Below are 22912 nucleotides of genomic sequence, written 5' to 3'. Positions count from 1 at the left end.
GCATCAGGCCAACAGTTAAATGACTTTGAGGATATGAGCGTGTGTTTTTATGACAGCCATCTTGGAGACACACATCCTGTATTTGCTTGCCCTTCTCTCTACTATAAACTATAAAACCTGCAAGCGACACACACACACACACACGCACGCACACACGGATACAACCAGATATTAGTCTTGAGCACATGTTGGCTGATTCAACCTCTACCATGACTTAAACAACAACAAACAGATTTCAGGACATACAGGACTCTTGGCACATACACCTCAGGTTTTTTAATCAGATGGAGACAAAGCTGTTGTTCTTTGTTTTGTTAACAACACTATCACAAGACCCATCCGAGTCACACTGAAACGCTCCCTCTGAGGAACAAGCAAAGACGAGGTGATGTAAAAGGGTTCAGCAAAGATCTGGTGCCCCACACTTCACCCCTGACACTCCCTGAGCACGCTCTTGCGATTAACAACAGACAGACACCTTGTTATTCGTCTGCAGGCTGATACTCGGGTCAGAAAGGCGCTTACGAGCAGACTGAATGGAATCACACAGACAGGAAGTGAGATAAGGGCTGCTGCAAGATACACTTTTTTTTTAAAATGAACCCCCCCCTCACCTTTTTGTTACAGTACCTGCTTCCTCAAGGAGAGGACTTCACTTTTAAGTGGTTGAAATCAAATTATTGTCACATGTACTGAATGTTTTGAGCTGGAACCTCTCTCCATAGATAGCCTGACAGACAACTCACAAGAATGAACTTAGGAGAGCTCTGAAGAGCAGAGAAAATAAAATATGAAGGACAAAGTATGAAGACAGCACAGTGAAGGCTACATGCTTTCATTAAAACAACGTCCATTAGAAGGCATTGCACCTGTGTATCATCACATTACAAGCACTGACAGCATTTAAAACGACACATAACCTACCAACACAGCAGAAAGACAGCTCTGTAGCAAAAGTGTGTATTCCGTTTGTGTGAATTAAAGTTTTAAAATCATATCCTCGTGCCTCTGCCTTCGTCTCTGGACTGAAAGTTGACGTACTCACCGCAGCTCTAACGTTACAGTGCCGGTCTCACACACACGTACACACACTCAGCACTGGAGCCGACGTGTTGACAGGAAGAGCTGCCGCCTGCCAACTTCTGGGCAAAACTTTATTCTCGCGTACAAAAGGGGGATTCACAGCCACCTCATTTTTGAAGCTGCACTGCCCCTCGCCTCCTCCTCTCGGTCAGGTTTTTGCTACTTCGGGAAACACCCGGCCGGGTCTACTCACGACTGCTGTCACAAACAGTTTCCTGAGAGCTGCGAGGGGAAGATGCTGCAGTCGCAGTCAAGCTTAGCTCATCAATAAAAACAAGAATGTCAAGCAGTGGGGTGGAAAATTAGGTAACTCGCCTCGATTTCCGGTAAAACTGGGTGATGATGGTGTTTGTTTTCTTTTCTTTCTTTCGTTTTATTTATATATTTATGTATTTATTTCAGATGAGATGGACCATAAGTTGCCATAAAAATAAAAGTGAGCGCTCAAATCTGATAATGTAGAACAGCTGGCAGGTGCAGAGTAATTAGTCGACGAGTGATGACGTCCACAGGTGCTGATTGACATGTCATCAAGAACAGGTGTGCCAACAGACCATCTCAACACGTTTCTCTGGCAGCGTGTTGCCAGCACGTCACTAAGTTTAGTGCAAGTTAAAGCTTAAAAACAGTCAGTTTTTGCTATAATTGTTCCATTCATGTCAGTTTTCTTGTCTCTGCGCCGAAATGCAGTTTGTCCTGCTGCTCCAGTTGTTTCTCTTGGGAGTTGGTAAGTGGCTGCATTGTCCCAAGTACCCAAAAGTCATACTTGAGGGTTGACCGATATTGCTTTTTTCAGGGTCGATACCGATGACATTTGATATTTGGGACCGATACTTATTTGCAGTATATATGAAAACCTTTGTGCTGAAATTTCAAACAACCAGTGATGGATTAAACCAAAGTAAAATTGACTTAAGAACTGTGCTCAAATACAATCTGCAGGTGCTTTTGACTATTTCTATTTTCTGCTACTTTATACTTCCTCTCCACTACATTTAGTTACTAGTTACTTTGCAGATTCAGATTATTCCCTGTTCATAGTCTGGTGGGATACCGTGTGAGAGGATGTTGCGTCAGAGCCAAAGTAGCACATTTTTAAATGAGTTTATTTTATCAGTAATGTGACACAAAAAATCACACACGATAATCAGCAAATGCTGAATGTCGGCCGTGATCCCCAATCTTATTCATATGTTACTCTGGTAAAAGTGAAGTCAATCTTACAAATAGTGGCACCTTGAATAAAAGTCTTAAAGTAGGCCTATCTGATGCATATTGTATGAAAAGTACAGGTAACAGTAAATGATACATACAGTAGGCTATATTAACATCTATGTATACAGAGTATATCATGAGTCGACTAATTGGTCTACTCATAGTAAGTATTTTTATCCGATTGTCAGTAAAGGTAAATAAATAAATAAAAAAATGCAGCATCTGCAAAGTAACTTAAGTTATAAAATTAATGTAGGGAGTAAAAAGTACTGTGTTTTCCTCAGATGTAGTGAAGTGGAAGTGTAAAGTAGCAGCAAATGGAAATGGTCCGTAAGTACAAGTGCCTCCAAATCGAACTTGATTTCATTCCATCACTAATATGTGACAGATTTCTGTTTGTAGGTGGTGTGCTGCAATTTAACAAGTTCCAAAGGTCATGTGCACAACATCAGTGTAAGCCAACTAGTTTTCCAGTTCCTTCACTCAGCTACATCCATTTTTACCAGTATCACCCTTACACTCAATATTTGCTGCAGTCTTGCATTGGCATTGGGTTATTCCTCTTTCACCTGCAACACTCAAGTCTCAACAGTTCTGCTGTGTACCCTGAGAAGTTGTATTTGTCTAGTTTTGAGTGATGAATGGGGTGTGGTTATGTCCCAGCCCGCGTAACAACAAAAGATACTAATCTCTGCACAGTTGGAGGGAATTACGGTCAGGTAATTGCTTTGTTGAGAAATCTTTAGCTGTCTTTTCTCCGCTTTGGGAGGTGAATAGAAGTCAATAAATCACACCACACCAACTTTCATTTTAGATTTTTTTTATGTCCCAGCTCTTTTGCTATACTTTAAAGAATATCAACCCCTTTGCTTTTGTTTTCTATTTACTTCTACTATTTGCAATGACACTCCACACACAATATAAGCTTGTGCTAAAAGTTAGCAAACATGAAGGAAATAATGCAGTAGTTCTAAGTAACCACATACTAATTTAAAGTTTAAGATATTGTCTGAAAGGTGAACTCACGTTTTAAAAAAGGTGTCGTTCAGAGTTGCCTCACCACACTGCTGGTATGTTGTTGCTCCAACGTCAAGATCCTTGTTATCATGGAGCGAGGGTGCACGCTAACTCAGGTGTACTCACACAAGAACCAGGAACTATGTGCTTCATTGGCTGCTGAGCTTGCTTGAAATCTGACACCGCCACTCATATGTTACACAAGCAGGCCTGCTGTGCACACTGGGAAACTTGCTCAATGCTCAGTGAATAGATGTAATCGCCTCCGTGCCAGGGTGGTGTTTGCTGTCATAAAATCATCAACTGCTGTCAGAGTAGTCCATCTTTGTTTGTAAATCGTGTTATTGTTCGCTCTGGATGCACATTTCCTGTGGGAGAGTATTGAAATGTTTTCTATTGAATAATAAGTGTAACTCAATTTTGTATTCTCTCTCCTCTGCAGGCCTGTCTGGGGCCAGGCCTGGTAGGAAGTTTCTGATGATGTTTCCCCCTCATAATGACCCAACAGCGAATGTTAGCCATCAAGTAACCGTCACAGCTACTGATGTTTGGACCTCAGTCACTGTGCAGGTTCTGGAAAGCAGCTTTATGCAACACTTTTTCCTCGCTGCTAACCAGTTAAAGACGATTCACCTGCCTATGTCTGTGAGAATGACCAGCGGTAACTCCTCCTTCCTCCTCAGTGTGACGTCTCTACGGCCCGTTACGGCCCTCGCCTCATTCTGTACCCATACAGGTTGTGACCACAGCCTCCTTCATGATGTGTCCTCCTGGGGGACCCACTACTACCCTGTTACTCCTCACTTCCCTAACCAAACTGTTGTCAGCCAGATGGTGATCACGAGCTCAGACCACAACACATCAGTGGATATCTTCCTCTCAGGTGACGTGCTCTTTAAAGGCAATATGTACCTCAGAGGTAGTGTCCTGAAGTTGCATATAGGGGTGCTGCAGAGTGTTTACCTCCAAAGCAACTCCAGCCTCTCTGACTTGGAGTTAACCTCACAAGAAGCTGTTTGTGTCGTGGTGGGTTTTACCTGCTCCAAACACACACCTGGGCACTGCTTGTATGGATTTGCTCAGCTGAAACCAGCCTCTCACTGGAGTTTTGATTACATTATCCCTCCCTTGGTAAACACAAGTATGAGTTCCAGTTTCCTGTTGGCAACGACTGCTATTAAATCTGAAGTGGACATCACAACCAGCACCGGGAGCAAGAATGCATCTCTTCTTGGTGGCATAATGAAGGTCATCCCACTTGAGACCTCAGATAAAATCCACATTACCAGTGACAGTCCTCTTCAGCTTGTTTATTTTGGACATGACAATGCAACGCGTCCTTCAGCACTAACAGTACTGCTATCTGTTGATGACATCTGTCAGACTGTACCTATGTTTGATTCAGGTGATATGAGTGAGCAGCAGGATGACAGCACTCAGACAGTGTCTGGTGTTGAATTCTCCCAGAACTTTACTCAGCTGCCTGATAATGCAGAGCCCAGTTCTCCTCACACAGACACAGATGTGGGATACTATCTGAGCACCATGAACAGACAAATATATCCAGCACTGTGTGAGAAAAGTGTGTACTGTGGCTTCCTGAATGACATTTTGACTGTTAATTTGTGTAACATTTACATTCGGATGAATAATTAACTTCCCTTTCGGTTTCAGCTTCTTGTGAAGACTTGCAGTGTGGTCACAAACGGAAGTGCTCCATCAAAGATGGGAAACCACTCTGTTCTTTGAAAACTAAAATGTGCTCTGCATGGGGCGACTCTTATTACCGCACATTTGATGGAAGAGATTTTGTCCTACAGGGAAACTGTAACTACACTTTAGTTCAAACTACCTGTCCAGGCTTAAATGCTTCTGTTCCACTGCAGATTAATATAGCAAGAGCATATTTGAACAGTCCCAGCGTCTCCACCATCCACATGGTGCAGATAAGCATCCAGGGCTTCAATATCTCCATAGTTAAAGGAGACAAAAATCATGTTAGGGTGAGTGTACTGAACTTACTTGCAGTAAATAGACACTTTTTGTTGCCGTTAAGCACTCATGTCTGTTCTTGCATTTAAACTCATAGATTAATGGACAGAAGAGGAACCTGCCCCTCACCCTGGGAAATGGGTCCCTGAACTTCTATCCAAGTGGCTCCAGCGTCGTCTTAGACACAGACATCGGCCTTGCTCTGAAGTACGACTGGAAGCACCATCTCCAGGTTGATGCGGGCCCAGAGCTGCTTGGAGTCCTGTGCGGTTTGTGTGGAAATGCTAATCACAGCTCTTCAAATGGTGTAATTACCTCTAATGGCACTGATGAGACCCAGACTGTGGATTTTACCCTCCCATGGGTAGTGAACACTGACGCAAGCTCCTGTATTGAGGATTGCGGCGGTGATGGTGTCTCGTGCCCAGTGTGCACTCAAAGCCAAATCAAATCTTTTCCTGGCATTAAAGGCAGCTCTTTCATGAATGGGTGCACTCTACTGCAGAGGAGTACTGGACCGTTTGCAGATTGTCACACATACATTGATCCTGAGCCATTTGTTCGTAGTTGTGAAAACAACCTATGTGTTAACGATGCTGCATCTTCTGTGTGCAAGATAATGACGGCCTATGCCAACATGTGCCAGAGGGTCGGGGCTAGAGTGCAAAACTGGAGAACCATCGCCAAGTGCTGTGAGTTTAACATTTATTTATCTATTTTTTTTAAGGGGAGACACTACAGGTGAATCGGGTATTCATTTTATTTCATTATGTTGACATATTAAAGTCAAAGGAAAATAGACAGGAACATAACTGCAAAGTTTGTATGTAAGGTTAGTGAAGTGGAGAAGTGAAGAGGGGGGAAAACTCATTTTGAAAAAATGGCCTTTAAAGGAGGCCTATAATGCTTTTTTTTTTTTTTTTTTTTTTTTTTTCCTTCTGTATTTTAATAAACGTTCTTGTGCATGTGAAAGATCTTCAAAGGTCACAGTCTGCACCAACAGAAGCTTCACTCTCCCACACTGCTCCTGAAACTCCTAGTCATTTTTTCCTTTAATTCTGTGACTTTGTGACATCACATTACATCACCACGCCAGACATTTGCATAAGTTATGCCTAGCAGCTAGTTTGGCACATAAAGATTTGATTTGGCACCGCTTCTCTGTTGTTGTTAGCGGTGCTGGGTCAGGCATGTGTGAGCTGACCAGGGGCCCCTCTTTCCCAAAGAGCATTTCATACAGATGGGGGAATACAGTGCAACAGCACTTGACAGTGTGAGGAAACTGATGTGTTTATTTTTTTATTTGTTTTAGACCTATTCTAGTAGCAACCCAAAATAAAAGTATGAACCTGAAAATGAGCATAATGTCTCCTTTAAATACAACTTTCACTCTGGGGAAACCAACACTAACACATGGCTTTGAGATGAGGGGAAAAAAACTGTCTCTCGTCTTTAGCTAATTCCATCATCAGCTGCTTTTAATAAAACTGTCTAATTTAGGATGTTTAGACTTCTGAATGTAGTCTGAGGTATATGATCTACTGTTCCCGTTTTTTGTGGTGCATTGGTGATGAGGAACGTCACACACACAAGATTTGTTTGTTTTTTAAAATGCAAATGATGTCATCTAATTAAATATGTGCATACACTTTTAGGACAGAAAACTGAACTAAAATAAACAACCTAAATGTGTATTTTTGACATTTGATTTCCACTAGTCTGAAAGAAGACGTGTTTATTGAAGAGAAATAGCCCAAAATCTCATTGGCCAATGCATGAAAAAATGTTCACCTGTACTGTGATGAAGATTTTTGTTGCTCCTTTCACAGCTATGGCATGTCCAACGAACAGCCGCTATGAGATCTGTGGTTCTGCCTGCCCTGCCACCTGCAGTAACCCGGAGGCCCATCATAATTGCTCCAAGCCCTGTGTGGAATCATGCCAATGCAACAGAGGGTATCTGCTGAGTGGTGGCAAGTGTGTCCCACATAGCAAATGTGGTTGCCTCCACCAAGGTTCCTACTATCTCCCCAAGGAGAATTTCTGGGTCGACGAACAGTGCCAGAGAAAATGTGTCTGCCAGCCTAACTCCAAGACGGTCATGTGTGCGCCGTCTCATTGCCAGGATGGTAAAGTGTGCAAGCTGCTGAATGGAGTCCTCGGCTGCCACTTGGATGGGCCTGGGCTGTGCATAGCCAAAGGAGATCCTCATTATACCACCTTTGATGGGCGTAACTTTGATGTCTATGGCAACTGTACCTACCTACTCACTTCTCACTGTCCCAGCTGGGGGGACCTAGAAGACTTCAGTGTGGAGGTTCAGAACCAGATTAGAGATGCTACAAATGTTTCCTTTCGGCATGTTAAAATTGTGGTTTCTGGTTATTACATTGAGATCTCAAATGATTGGAGTAACAAGATTATGGTAGGTTAATTTATTTCCAGAAGTCCATCTAGAGATGCTAATGTGTGCTTCACTTGCAGTGTTGACATCTCTCCTCTTGTTTCAGGTAAATGGCCTACTAATGCATCTTCCATCTGTGTTGAGCAGAGGCAAAGTAAAGCTCTACATGACTGGACTCTCAAAGTGTGTAGAGACCGACTTTGGCGTTGTTGTGACGCAACGCTCTGATCTTCTGACTGTTCAAATGCCAAGGATCTTCTCTGGTAATCTCTGTGGCCTGTGCGGGAACTTCAATGCTGATCCAGAAGATGATTTGACAACCGACGACGAATCTGATCTCTCCAAGGCCGTTAGACACTGGCAAATCGGCAGTGAACATGAATGTGTGGATGTGCCTTTGAACACCTCAGGTTGCTATTCTCAAGATATTGCTCTTTATCAGGGGAAGGATTTCTGTGGAAGGCTACTGGATACAGAGGGAGTGCTCCAGAGCTGCCACAAAACGGTTGATCCACAAGATTTCTATGATGACTGTGTTCATGACCTCTGTTACAGTAACCAGACAACCCTGTGTCTGATTCTGTCCAGCTATGTTGCTGTATGTCAAGAAATGGGAGTTATAGTGGATGCATGGAGAGCTTCTGACTTTTGTGGTAAGTAATCACAGAGAAATGTCATTGTTGTTTTATGTTAAATGTGTACAGAATAGGAATATTTAATTGATTTTTTATTTTTCTCTCTGTAGAGCTCTCCTGTCCACCGAACAGCGAATACCACCTGTGCTCCAGTCACATGTCTGACTGTGTAGAAAAAACAAGTCCTCTGGCAGTGAAATGCATAGAAGGCTGTTTCTGCAAACCTGGGTTTTTTCACAGTGATGGGGAGTGTGTACCAAACTCTGAGTGTGGCTGCATTTACAATGGCGTTTACCACAAAATCCATGAGAACTTTTACCCTGACGAGCACTGTCAGCTGCACTGTGCTTGTGTAGGCCACAACAGAGTACAGTGTACAAACCACACGTGTCCAACTGGAACAAAATGTGCCATCCAGGATGGCCAGAGGGCATGTCATGCACCACAACCTGCTAGATGCACAGTCATGGGTGGCAGACACTTCAGGAGCTATGACGGACACAGCTTTGACTTTAATATGGGAAACTGCCGTTATGTTCTATCTCAGAGTTGTGACGAGGAAGAGACTGACCTCACTGTTGTTATCCAGCAAGGACAGCTGCACTTCAGGGTCCATGGAGTGAACATGTCACTGGAGATGGAGCATTTGGGGAAAGTAAAGGTAAGCACTTGCACATTTACAAACACAAACTATTTAGTGTGACTTGATTTTACCTTAACATTTTTATTTTCCTAGATTGATGGTGTTTTGTGGAGTCTTCCTGTCCAGCTGGATCACATAGCAATACTTCATTCAGGCTCGCTGACTCGTGTGGTTGTTGACACTGAGGTTGTTGTCACGTACGGAGGGCCTCACCTGATCCAAATAGCGATTCCTGCCTCACATAGAAAAATGTGTGGCTTGTGTGCAAACATCAGCACTGTTCATACAGATGACCACACAAATGGCAGTCTCCCAAATAATATTTCCATCTCTGCATCTTCCTGGTCACTTTCACCACCTGGAACAAACTGCTCTGAAGAATGCAATCGCTGTTCAGCATGTAACTCTACCATGGCAGCTGAATTTGCATCAGATAACCTCTGTGGCAAACTGCCTGCTCCTGCAGGATCCTTTAGTGGATGCCACTCCACTGTGGACCCAGAGCCCTTCTTTCAGAACTGCGTGAATGACTTGTGCACGTCTAATGGGAACGAAGACTTGTTGTGCAGTAGTTTAATGGAGTACACTTTTGCATGTCAGGAGGCAGGAGCTCAAGTCAGACCATGGAGGGGTGAGAAGTGCTGTGAGTATCATAAATCTTGATTCTTACATATACATGTGTTGCTTCATTAGTCTTTTGTGGTATGCCAGTGCATGTAATTCATACAGGTCTGCACACGTGCCCCTGTTGTACTCGTAATACTCTGGCAAGCTCTCTACAGTGAACTCGCCAGATTGATGTAAGGCTACTTGGACTCTGTACAGCACATGAACCCTTTCTTTTTCTCCCTCCCACAGCGCTCTCATGCCCTGAAAACTCTCACTACAATATATGCGTCAGTGCGTGCCCCGAGTCCTGTGGTGTTTTATCCGATATCCCCTGCCCATGGGCCTGTTATGAAGGATGTCAATGTGACTCTGGTTACATGCAGAGTGGAAATGGCTGTGTCAAAGCTGAGAAATGTGGCTGCTTCTACAATGGGCACTACCATGAGGTGAGTAGCTACACATTATTTAGCTTATACCAACTAGCAAGATATTAGATTTTTGCCAATATCCAACATTTTCCAGCTAATTTAGTCTGATATATGCACCTTTTTTTTACCACCTAATTGCAAAGACCATGTGATGGCCAACTTGCTGATAGACATTCACTGCTTTTCAAAATATACACATTTACGGGGCAAAATAAGAAAACAACTTCTTTTGCAGTTTTGGCAGTTTGTCATCTTATCGGCCTTTTCATAACGGCTTAAACGTTCCATCTGGTGCCAATATTTTATTTTAAGGCCTCTTGTTGTGCATCAATACCAACTAGCATTAACGTTTTCCCTTTATCACGCCATTTAATGTAAGATTTTTCTTAATCCACTGACACTGTATATTTAGCATTGGATCTGCTCTGAAAAAGCACTCTAGTCTGACTTCTGATTGACCTGTTTGGTTCAATAAGGGCGTGTGCTGCTATGACAAATTAACATGTGATCCCGCTGAAGGTTCAGTTATAAACATGTTGCCACAGTCTCGCTCAACAAGTGACGTACCCTAGTTGTTCCAAGCGCTGTTAATTTCATGACTCATAAATGTCTTTACCAAACGTGCATATGCCTCACCTGTACATGTTGCATGAGTAATCACAAAATCCTAGGCCTTTTGTGTTTTGCTGTTTGTTTGCTTGGTCTGAACAGTTAGGTAACGCACACAAACAGTGACTCACTGTTCTCTCTGTAGATCGGGGAGATATCGTGGGCTGAGGGATGCTCTGAGCGCTGTAACTGCTCTGCCACTGCCACCATGTGCTGTGAGCCAGCCTCTTGCCCCGAGGGAGAGAGCTGCACCCTTAACGATACCTGGGGCTGTGCAAGGAAAGGTAAGCCCAGCTGGTTCTGCTGGGTTGGGTGACATTTCCAAACAGGCTAACTGTCATTCACTCAGCAACACCATGCAACACTTACTGGTCAAATGTTGTTACTTTGTGGTATGTATGAGGTTGCAAAACAGCCCAGACAGAAAAACAAAGCTGTTTTTCTCAGTCCTATTTGACCCAAAATTAGGTGAAAGCCTCTCCCTTTTGAATAGTCCATTAGGTCTCCTGTTTGCCTGTGGGTTTGAGCGTGATTGCACTGCTTGTCAATCATCAGTAATAATGCACCACTTATGATTTTTCTTGTCCTCGTGGAGGCACACAAATAATACACAAATAATTCAATGTGTATTAATGTTTGATGCCATCAAAACGGTGCAGTTTTTTTTATTTGATTACTGAGCACTTGCACTTAAAACTCAAAAGGAGCCGATTTGTTCATTAACTTTATCCATTAATTACTCACAGCAGTTGTTTTTATTTTGAGGACTGATCTCTATCTTTCTCTAAACTGCCATTAATCTGATACTTTTCCTTTTTATATTTCAGCTTCTAATGATTCTAAAATCTGTGAAAATGGAGAGACTTGTGGTCTCCAGAGCCAACCTCAGCAAACCCAGTGTTTGATACTGGGAGGAGCCCACTTCTACACATTTGATGGAAAGGTGTTTGAATTCCAGGGAAACTGTACCTACACTCTGATCCAAATATTGAATGAGAGCAGTAAGAATGTGACATTTTGGGTCGGGGCACAGAGAGACAGGACCGCCAACGAGGCTTCCTCTCTCCAAGCTATTCATGTCAGAGTGGCTTACGACAGTATTACTATCTACAGAGGGGGGAAAGGCTACGTTCAGGTAAGCTTAAATTTGGGGATGTCAATAGTCACATCACCATTATAGCTTTACTGTCAGTCTGTGATGTATTTTTTTCTATTACACAATGCCAAGCAACCTTAATTGATTTATAAACACACATACGAAATGACTTTGTGCTCTCTCGACAGGTAAATGGCGAGAAAAGGTCACTACCAGTGACTCTACAGTTTGGACTTGTGAAGATTCATCAGGCTGGCATGTTTGTCGTTGTGGATACAAGTCTAGGCATCCAAATCAAGTATGACCACTCTCATATTGCCATGATCAGTCTCTCTAATACAACAGAAGTCCATGGTTTGTGTGGGAATAATAATGGCATTGAAGAAGATGACCTCAGGACCCCACAGGGCGAGGCTGTCGATGCTACCACCTTTGGCTGGAGCTGGAGAGTTCCTGGTTCAGATGCTCTGTGCACAGCAGATTGTGGGGATGCATGCCCACGCTGCTCCACTGAACAGCTACAGGAGAAAAATGTGGCCAGTCAGTGGATCTCCCTGCATGAGTACATTTGGTCGCCACAAAATCCATTCTACTTGTGCCGTGAGGTTGTTAGCTACACTAAAATCTCCACAGCAGTGAGCATATTTGACCTGTGCTCCAGTAATGACACTCAGAAGGCCATCTGCCTGATCTTGGAGGCCTACGCTGCCGCCTGCGAAAATGCTCAGATTCTAATAGGAGAGTGGAGGAACATCACCTTCTGCCGTAAGCTAATTTGGGTATCAATTGAATACTTATGAATTAACACATCTCTTACAAATGAAAATTACTTGTATTATTATAATTAACATTTATTATTAGTGTAAATTTGTCTTGCTTTACATTTTTTGGTGCTTTTACACATAACTACACTAAAACATTCATAAAAAGATCCTAAATGTACCTTTTTTTTTTTTAATAAGCCCCATTTCCACTTACTCTTAAAGGGTAACTTCACCAATTTCACACATAAAAGTGTTTACAGGTCTTGGAGTACTACTGCATTGTGGAAAGCAGTCAACTGATCTTACATTGAACTCCTGTAACACTGTTAGACTCGCAACGGTTTTAAAACAAATGATCTGATACAGCAGAACCAGAGATATCAACTTTATCTCACAAATTCTCCTACCTCCCAAAACCTTGTGCCTTTTATTACCCACAATGCAACTTGACCTCTGAGTGACTTCACTGGGGGCAGTTTATCAGATTACATGCAGCCTCCTCTGAAACAACAAAAGGCTTTTTATACTACTTTTTTCAAATATGCAGTAGTACTCAAGACCTGTAAACACACTTTGATGTGTAAAATTGGTGGATTTACCCTTTAAAGAGCCCAACAGCTGCTTCTATTAAACACAAACAGTGTCAGGATGTGTGCAGTCTTCCTCCATATTGTTGATCATTCTCCTTCTCTCCCTCTCTCCTATAAGCCATGTCCTGCCCACTGAATAGCCATTATAAGTTCTGTGGCACAGCCTGCCCCGCCACCTGTCAGGACCCATTCGGTTCAAGGCCCTGCACGCTGGCTTGTGTGGAGACCTGCCAGTGTGACCCAGGGTTCATCCTGGATGGTGACACCTGTGTCCCCTCGTCCCAGTGTGGCTGCACTCACAATGGTTACCGTTACCACAGCAACCAGACCTTCTGGGCTGATGAGGGATGCACCGAATGGTGCATTTGTGACCCCAACACCCACCAGACGCTGTGCCATTCAGATTCTTGTGGCCCAGATGAACACTGTGGTCTTCAGGATGGTGTCAGAAGCTGTGTACTGCACCGCTGGCAGACATGCATGTACACGGGTCATCACATAGTCACCTTTGACCACCATGACTATGATTTGCATGGCACCTGTCAGTACCAGTTAGTGGGCATGTGTGGACAGAAGCAAGGCCTTGATGGCATCGAGGTTTATATACAAACAGATGGACACCTGGAGTCAGCACTTCATGCCCTGGTCAATGTGAGTGGTGTGCTTGTAAAGTTAAACGGCAAGAACACTGAGAATATAGAGGTGAGTATCCTATTGTTGCTGTGATTTCTTATCTTTTATTTTTTTAAATAAGTTATTAAATGATTTAACTGGACTTCATTAAGATTACCTTTTTGAAAACATGTTGCCCTTTGCTGAATTTTAAAATGCAATTTTGGCACCCCCTACAGGTTGATGGTGTCAAGAGGAGCATGCCCTATCACTTCAGCCCTGCTGCACTGGCTTTCTCTCTGGGGCTGCACACCTACATCTACACAGACTGGGGCTTTGGATTTAGTCTCAATAGAGAGGGCATCGTTGGCATTAATCTCTCCAGTAAATATGCTAATGCTACTTGTGGCTTGTGTGGCAACTTCAACTCTGATCCTGCTGATGACCTCACAGCAAACGGCACACAGGAGTGTCTGAGCCCTGAGCAGTTTGGAAACGCTTGGAGAAGTGGGCAGGATCCCTGGTGTGTGGAGGGCTGTCTAGGAGGAAGTTGTCCAAAATGTTCATCTGAGCGTCTGGCCCGATTCTCTGACCCGGAGGCTTGCGGGAAGATTCTGGAAGTTAATGGACCATTCAGACACTGTCATGGCAAAGTGGACCCCTCCAGCTTTTACAAGGGCTGCGTCAGTGACCTGTGTCTTCACGGAGGGCTCCAGCCTGCACTGTGTCACTCCCTGGCAGTGTATACGGCCGTCTGCCTTTCCCACAAGGCTCTAGTTTATGCCTGGAGGAGCCCTGGATTCTGCTGTGAGTGTTAATGTGCGCTCAGTGAATTGAATTAATATCCTTTTACAATTGTTACTGTGCTGTTTGGAGTTCAGCATCATTGCACACCAAATGAAATATGGCGAGTTTGCAGATGCCATTTCATGTTTAGATTGTTTATTGTTATTGATCACATAACATAAGGAAACGAGAATGGAGAATACATTCTTTAAGTACCTACAGGCATATATCTGATTTGTAAAGTGAATTGTGCATTCATTGCAAGTTAGAAAATTTAGTGTAGATTGGATAGTGTGCTGTGACTCATTGGTATTGAGGCCACAACCTTTTAGGTGCCATCGGACCACTAGATGGTACTAATGCATCACTGGTCAACCCTAACCTTTACAACATTTCCTGTCTTCCCTCCCTAAGTGACTGATGTCTCTCTGTATCTCTACAGCCCTGTCATGTCCCTCCAGTACCAGTTACAACATGAGTTCTGCTCCTGTTCACCTCTGCCTCGGCTGGCAGAATAACACCCTAGAGGTACCTCAAAACACCGGAGAGAACTGCCTCTGTGAAGCAGGTTTAGTTCACAGTGGCAGCCTCTGTGTCTCTCCAGAAAACTGTGGCTGCTTTCACCATGGAGAATACCTCGGGGCAGGACAGGAGGTGTCTACATGCAAAAAAAGCTGTTTATGCAATGCTGGGGGGCACATGACTTGCCGTAATGTCTCCTGCAGAGAGGGTGAGGAGTGTAAGCTTATTAGAGGTGTTCAAGGTTGCCACCCCAAATCCAAAGTTGCACACTGCTCTGTTGATGGATCCCACTACACCACGTTTGATGGACAGGCATTTGAATTTCACGGTTCATGTAACTACACCTTGGTGCAGATGTGCTCTCTAAAGAAACTGGAGCCTGTTTTCGTAGCTGCACAGGGCAACCGTGCTGAGGGCCGGCAGATCTACATGCAAGTCAATAAAATGCATTTAAAAACATCAGCAGCTTTTCCTGAAAAAATTCAGGTACTTCATGTAATGATTTCACATCCCTTCAACATGATTTATTGTTCATCTCTTAGCAATTACTTTAGCTGTGGAGTAGTTTTCACAGCATACACAAACTGTATTGTATATTATCCTTAAAGTGAATTATTCCACCCAGGTAAATGGAGTTTATGAGAACCTGCCATTCTCACAGAACAACGTCACTGTTCGTCAGAAAAATGGATGGATCACTATCAAGACCCCACAGTCAGTTGAACTTATATCAGACCTACAAAACCATATTCGGGTCAACATCCCTGACCTCTACCGCCAGACAACTTGTGGCCTTTGTGGGAACTACAATGACAATCCTTCAGATGACCTGCAGCTGCCCAGTGGGACGGTCATCTCTGATCCTGACATCTTTGGGCCATCATGGAAGTTGTCTGCTACTGAATCGTCCTGTAATGACACATGTGGCAGCCCCTGTGACCTCTGCCAGTCCCCTCTGCCACAGTACACCGCTGAGCTGTACTGTGGCCTTCTCACCCATCCCAGGGGACCCTTTTCCTCTTGTCACCTTTTAGTGTCCCCACAGAAATACCACTCCCTCTGCATGAAAGACCTTTGTATTGCAGATGGAAAGCACTGGGCCCTGTGTGATGCATTGTGGGCCTATGAGGCAGCATGTAAGGAGGCAGTAGGGATAGTTGACCCCTGGAGTAACATCACAGGCTGTGGTAAGTCTAACAGCTTAGTATATTATTTGAGTTAAATTTCAGTAACATTTAAAATGATTAAATGCTGTAAATTATTATCCTTTTGATGACAGACTATTGTATTTATTTTACAGCTTATCAGTGTCCTCAATTCAGCCACTACAGCCAGTGTGCCAATGCTTGCTCTTCACTGTGTCCTGAGATAAGCCAGACAGTGCAGTGCCCCAGGGACTGTGAGGACGGTTGCCAGTGTAATGCTGGACACCTTTATGATGGCCATGCCTGTGTAGCAGCAGAGCAGTGTGGCTGCGAACAGGACGGGAGGAGGTTTAAGGTCAGAATTAAACAGTTTTTTTGTGTGCAGCCTAATTAGAAAAGTGTTTATTAAAATATTGCAAACAGAAATGGTGTAATTCAAGTTAAAGTGCAGGTAAATTAAGACATGTACTTATATTTTACCTCCTCAGTAAACACATTTCAGTTTTGTTTGTATTGGTTTCTTTCATGTTTCTATTTGCAGGCCTCTGAGAGCAAATTGCTGCAAAACTGTACTGTTAACTGCACCTGTGGGCCGCCTCTTGTCTGTGAGCAGCACTCATGTCCTGCACTGCACAGTTGTAAAGTTTCAGATGGAATCATGGGTTGCCACAAGGATGGTGAGCAAAAAAAATGAAATGTTGATTTCCTTGCTGGTGCATGCATTACTTTTGATATTGTCTAACTAAAATAACTGTATTTGAAAATAATGTATTTTCCTTATTTGCCAAAACCCAGATCCCTGTGAAGGAAAGTGTGATGAAACGGAGGAATGTTACCTGAAAAATGGTGTGCCTGTCTGCGAAAGCCGTCAGGGTCTGTGTTGGGCCTGGGGAGGCCAGCATTACCACACATTCGATGGGCTCAACTTTAACTTTGAGGGTAACTGTACCTATCTAATGGCAGCCAGCAAAGGGGCAGCATGTGGTCTGACACCCTTTAGTCTCTCCATGAAGAATGGCTGCAACGACAGCAGTGCTACATCCTGCACAAAGGCGTTCACTGTGCAAGCTTATGGGTTCATCATCAGGCTCGGGAGTGAAAAGGGCAGCATACATGTGAGTAAATGTTAGTAGGAAAAGTAAAACCTGAGCAGATTTGTCATTCAGAAACTAATGAGTGTCCCTTTTTTGTTTTCAGGTTAATGGTCAAGTGGCTTATATTCCCGTTAATCTTTTGAGGGGTAAAATCCAGGTCTCTCACAAGGAAGGCAAAACTCTACTGAAAACTGAGTTTGGTTTACATGTAGTCTTTGATGGGAACTCCACTGTTCTTGTTAAACTGGACCCACAGTACAAGGCCAAAGTCTATGGGCTGTGTGGCAATTTCAACGGTGAATTTAAAGATGAGTATCCTGAAGCTACGCCTGGTTTTCCTCCCATTAACACAAGTGCGGCGTTCGCTCAGGCTTACCAGCTCTTCGATGCTGATAACTGTTTCACTGAGGAGAAACTGGAAGAAGAGACCTTATCTGCCGATCAGGTTTCTGGGGTTGCCTCCGGTCACTGGAAGCAGTGTGCAGTGCTCAGTGATCAGAAAGGTCCGGTGGCCCACTGTCACAGTCGAGTCGACCCCGATTCCTTCTATAAAAATTGCGTAGTCAACCACATGCATGATGGAAGGTCCAAAGTTGCTCTTCACGAAGCCATACATTCATATTCTGTAGTTTGTGAAGAATCTGATGGTTACCATGGTGAAGTGATATTTGGTAAGTATGTTGAAGTTGAATTTTCTGGCAACTATTGTGATAGATTATGTTAAATAACTCTCCAATAAACCATTTCAGATGCACACTGTCCACCAAACAGCCACTACAAGACCTGTGGCTCAGCCTGTCCTCCATCCTGTGAATTTAATGTCACCTTCTGTAATAAGATCTGTGTGCGGGGCTGCTTCTGTAACCCTGGATTCGTTAGGAGTCCCACTGGCTGTGTGCGTCCACATCAGTGTGGCTGCAGAGACTCCAGAGGCAAATATCACAGCCTCAACGCCACTTTCTGGGAGCCAGAAGACTGTGGTCAGCTCTGTGTGTGTGGACCAGCTACTGGAGAGGTCGACTGCCGCCCAGCACAGTGCCCCAGAGGAATGGTCTGCAAGCAGCTACTTCACAGGAGGGTGTGCCAGCTAGAAAACCCCCTGAACTGTACCATTGTTACTGGGCTGCATTTTACAACCTTTGATGGTCATCATTTTGACTTTAGAGACAGTTGTGCATATTCATTGGTTCAAACAAAGTCCACCCTCACTGGGCTAACACCATTCAGTGTCACTATCTCTGATGCAAGTTGCCACAAAAGGCTATTTCATAGCCTCAACTTGACACTCTCAATCTATGGTTTGGAGGTGACGGTGAGAAAAGACGACCCAGGAAAGGTCTTGGTGAGTATTTTACAGAGACGGTCTTTTTAAATGATCCACTGTATGCATTTCTAATGAGTTCTGCTTCTTTTCATTCTCAGTTTGATGGACTGTATAAGCCCTTGCCTTACTCGCACCAGACAGGCCATGTAAATGCCTACCGTACACCTTCATCGCTCATCATTCACACTGATGTGGGATTACAGCTGATCATCTACAACATCGGCACTCTAATGGTCGTCCTCCCCAGCAGTTACGGCTCTTCTGTCTCTGGTCTTTGTGGGAATGCAAACTCTGACCCTGCTGATGACCAAATGATGCCCGATGGAGAGCTCGCCCAAAATAGACTAGAGTTTGCCCACAGCTGGAGGTCTCAGAGAGCAGAGGCCTGTAGGTCTAACTGTTCTTCCAGACTGAAGCATTGTCCCGCTGTGGTACAGAAGCTTTTTGAAGGCAGTGATTTTTGCGGGGTGTTGCTGAATGAACTAGGACCCTTTGCAGACTGCGCTTCAGTGTTGAGTCCCAAGCATCACTTCCACAGCTGTGTAGCAGATTCCTGCACTTATAACGGACACTACTCAGCCCTCTGCAGCTCCGTTGCATCTTATGCAGCTGCCTGCCAAGCTGCTGGGCTGCGCGTCAGGCAGTGGAGGAGTGACACTTTCTGTGGTGAGTATCTGTGTCTGATTCTTTCCGTTAAATTTTACTTGCCTATGTACCTAGAACTGCCTTATTATAAAACGACATGGCTGATTATGGTGTTCAGCTTCAGACTCGAAGCCAATTTGCGATACTGTCTGTCTAGGTTCAGGGCTGTCCCACTGTGAAATTGGCAAATAACTGAGGGCTCACTTGTTTACATTCAGGCTTTTGTGACCATTTTATTCAAGGCCCACAATTGTCACCAATCCATAAGACTTTAACAATAAGAATATGAATCACATACAAGCCAAAAGTGAATAAAGTTTTTCATGTTATATTGTTAGATCTGGTTTGACAGCAATACTACTTTGTCTATAAATGGAAGGTAAAAAATATAATTACCTCTTTAAACAGCCTCAGAAATGACTCGGTTCTCACAAGGTTTTGTTCAACCACATATAACATTTTAAGCCTTTTGTAGTGTTTTTTACACACTCAGACATTTACACTGTGAAGCCCATGGGGGGGACATTTGGATGGGCTTTTTTGTGGAAATATGATAGAAGAAAATTCTGAAGGATGAAAGTATATTGCGAGGCTTAACTTGATTTACATCTCATTCACAATTGTCTTGTTATTCTGTTAAGTTGAAGGAAGACTTATTTACCCCCCCTCCCTTCCCCAGGTATGTCATGCCCTAAGAATAGCCACTACGAGCTGTGTGGCCCTCGATGTCCTGTTGTGTGCCTTGGACTGTCCTCTCCAGAAAACTGTAGCGGCGGCTGTGAGGAGGGCTGCCAGTGTGACCCTGGCTACATCCTGAGCGATGGCCAGTGTGTGCTGGTTTCTGACTGTGGCTGCATGCATGAGGGACACTATCGCCCTGCTGGCCACTTCTACTCTGAGAAAAGCTGCCAAAACTGTAGCTGTGAAGGAGGAGAAGTGACCTGCAGCCATGTAGAAAACTGTTCTCTCAAAGACGGCCTTTCCTTGAAGTATGGGGTGTGCCAAGTGTTTGCTGGCTTTGGCTACATCACTTTTGATGGTACTGTTCTGCCTCACCATGGAGCTTGCACTTATGTAGTGTCAGCCCTCTCCTCTAAAGCTATACATGACTACACTCTGCTACTTAGCTTCACAAAGGAGAGAAAAGGCATTTTCAGAATCAGCAGATTGGTGTTTCGTTTGCACTCACTTGAAGTGTCCATTAACCCCGAAACTCTGTGGAAAATACAAGTAAGTTGTGTATTAACTTGTTAAAGATGAGTTTCATAAAGTCTTTGCAGCCTTAACTTGTCTCTGTGTTTTCAGGTAAATAGAGAAGAACACAGCGTACCTTTCGACAATGGAGAACTGAAAGCATACCAAGTTGGAAACCGTCTGGTTATCGTCACACTATCTGGGGTGGGAATTGACTTGTCCTCGACCCAATACCTCAGGCTAACTGTACCGCAGGTGTATGACGGCACAGCTTCAGGCCTCTGTGGGAACTTCAATGGGGACAGGTATGATGACTTGAAGCTGAGAACTGGTCATCTTACCAAAAGCTTTGCAGAGCTCCTGCACAGCTGGGCAGAAGCTCCCGGACAGCTCTGCACTGACACTTGTGGGAGAGAGTGTGATGAGTGCAACCTGTCGGCACACGACAGCATGGTCTGTGATATCCTGCTAATGAGTAGTATTGAATTCAACCATTGCTGGAATAGTGATGTGGATCGCGATATTTACCACCGTATGTGCATCAGGGCAGTTTGTTCTGGGGCAGGGGACGTGGCAGCATGTCTCGCACTAGAAGCATATTCTGCAGCCTGCCAGGCTAAAGGAATACCAGTCGGACTATGGAGAGAGAACACTCCTTGTGGTAAGTGAATAATTATGATCTTTTTAAATAAAGACTATATTATCCACTCTAAATGGTTTGTATTTACTGCCACCAGCTTTCCAGTGTCCTGACCGCAGCAGCCTGGAGGATTGTGTTGACTCCAGCTCCAACTCATGCCCTGCTCTGCTCCAGCCTGGTTTCTCAGAAACCGGCTGTTCAGAAGGCTGCAAGTGCCACTATGAAAATGTGTTTGATGGGGGCGAGTGTGTATCTTACAGTCAGTGTGGGTGTGTTCTTCAAGGTACATATATCAAGGTAAATATACAAGCAAAATACAATCCGCAAATGCTATTTACATTGTCTGGGGAATATTTGATCTGTCATGGTGGAGGACGTAACCAGATCCTTGCAGAGAAAATGATTCCACCCTGTAAAGATACTGTTACTGTTACTGTAAGTCCTGCATTGGAAAAAAAACCAACAAAAAAAAACATTTGTCTTAACCAACCAATAGTCCAAACCTTACTTACCTTAAAAAATACTTAAAGGAAAAGCGGCAAATCCTCACACTTTGGAAAGAATCGTCAAGTGTTTTTTTGTTAAATTATTGTTTTATTTTTGTCAGTCGACTAACTGGTTTATTCACTAATCATGTCAGCTTGTGTGCGTGTGTGTATATACTGCTGGATAGTTTAATTAATGACACATCATCTCCATCTGTGTACAAAATGTTCAGTTTAAGTGTAACAAAGCTGTCAAATTATTGTAGTGAAGCAGAAAGTAAAGTATTTCCCTTTTTAAAATATAGTGGAGTAGAAAGTGGAATGAAAGCAAAAGCCAAGTGCAATACCTCAAACTGAACTTGAATTTTAAAGCAATTATGTAGAAATTGGCATTTTGTGCGATTTGGAGCCCCCCAAACTATCTGTGATTAAGCTCACATAGAGTATCTCAAAACGGCTGCAGAATGTGTTTTCTCTCCTCAGATGGATGAGCAACTGTACATTGATGACTGCACCCAGAGGTGCTGGTGCCACCCTCTGAGTGGGGTGATATGTGAGGAGGCAGGCTGCAGTCCCGGGCAGCAGTGTGCTCTGAGAAATGGTTTCTGGGGCTGTCATGACGAAGCCGAAGCTTGTGAGCTCAGGGCCAGCCTCCAAGTTTCCTCACTCAGTGGCCAGCAGCTGGTCTTGGAACCTCAGTTATCCTACAGTCTGATGTTGCTCTGTGATGAGGCAAGTGTGCATTGGTTCAGCGTGATCTCTTACCATGGACCTTGTGAGGGCAGCTCTTCCAGGCTTGTTACTGTGTTTCATATCCTCCTGCATGGATCATCATTTGCCATAAGGGATGGCACAGTGAAGGTATAACTCCACTAAGGATTTTGATGACCGAAAACGCACACAGAAATTTTCCAAAGATTGTCACAACTAACTCACTGTTTCCCCCCCACAGGTAAATGGAAAATTTGTGTCCCTCCCTCACACTTTACCATCAGGGGTGTCCCTGACATCTGGAGTGAACCAGGACAAGTCAGAGGTCACAGTGATCCTGAGGAGAGACGCTGGGATGGAGTCAGAGCTGGAGATAGAGATTGGTGTTACCATGTTAACAGTCAAGGTCACTTCCTGGTACTCGGGGAAATTGTGTGGCCTTTGTGGAGACCTGAATGACCTCCACTCTCACAGTTCACTCAGGTCATGGGTTCTCCCTGACTTTCCTGGCTGGTAAGTAATAGTCTGTGCTTTGGCTAATGAGCGTATGTTTAAAAATGAATTAAATAATGAATATATTCTCTTTTCACAGTGGCTTCACTGGATGATGACTGATGGTTTTAATGTCCTGGTAGAGTGTTGTTTTAAATATAAAAACAATTTAAACAA

At 43.9% G+C, this 22912-nt stretch overlaps 2 protein-coding genes across 7 annotated transcripts in view; one reads left to right on the top strand and one right to left on the bottom strand.

Moving 5' to 3' along the window:
- LOC311260601 (uncharacterized protein) overlaps nt 1-3396 on the bottom strand; it is a 16271-nt gene extending 12875 nt beyond the window's left edge. The window contains exon 1 of one of the 5 annotated variants that reach the window (XM_084358641.1): nt 3325-3396. The gene's annotated coding sequence lies outside the window, so the exon portion shown is untranslated. Of the gene's footprint in view, nt 1-924; nt 1281-1398; nt 1494-3324 lie in introns of those variants that run through there. The other 4 variants (XM_084358642.1, XM_084358640.1, XM_084358643.1 and 1 more) reach the window with 4 other exon arrangements.
- On the top strand, nt 1661-22912 carry LOC311260600 (IgGFc-binding protein-like). Of its 2 annotated transcripts, none has more exons than XM_084358637.1 (28): nt 1661-1810; nt 3758-4198; nt 4990-5318; nt 5405-5999; nt 7137-7732; nt 7818-8364; nt 8457-9007; nt 9083-9632; nt 9848-10044; nt 10781-10919; nt 11463-11770; nt 11920-12496; nt 13204-13787; nt 13937-14504; nt 14926-15491; nt 15631-16192; nt 16306-16505; nt 16692-16827; nt 16946-17265; nt 17348-17915; nt 17994-18586; nt 18667-19234; nt 19893-20443; nt 20519-21068; nt 21145-21344; nt 22016-22393; nt 22485-22756; nt 22836-22912. In XM_084358637.1, the coding sequence occupies exons 1-28, from the start codon at nt 1768-1770 to the stop codon at nt 22849-22851; spliced, it is 11505 nt and encodes a 3834-aa protein (XP_084214763.1). In that variant the 5' UTR covers nt 1661-1767; the 3' UTR covers nt 22852-22912. The 2 variants fall into 2 exon arrangements, with proteins under 2 accessions (XP_084214763.1, XP_084214762.1); XM_084358636.1 differs by having other exon boundaries at nt 3758-4897.

Source organism: Pagrus pagrus, assembly GCF_965226575.1.
Source record: "Pagrus pagrus genome assembly, chromosome: 7".
Lineage (NCBI taxonomy): Eukaryota > Metazoa > Chordata > Actinopteri > Spariformes > Sparidae > Pagrus > Pagrus pagrus.
This window is presented reverse-complemented; position numbering and strand designations above follow the sequence as displayed.

What these genes read in the sequence shown, in the direction of transcription:
- LOC311260600 (XM_084358636.1), top strand. Translation starts at nt 1,768, where the DNA reads ATGCAGTTTGTCCTGCTGCTCCAGTTGTTTCTCTTGGGAGTTG. An exon ending in GAGGAGCCCTGGATTCTGCT is followed by an intron (nt 14,505 to 14,925) that starts GTGAGTGTTAAT and finishes GTATCTCTACAG; the next exon opens with CCCTGTCATGTCCCTCCAGT. An exon ending in AAACTCTGTGGAAAATACAA is followed by an intron (nt 20,444 to 20,518) that starts GTAAGTTGTGTA and finishes CTGTGTTTTCAG; the next exon opens with GTAAATAGAGAAGAACACAG.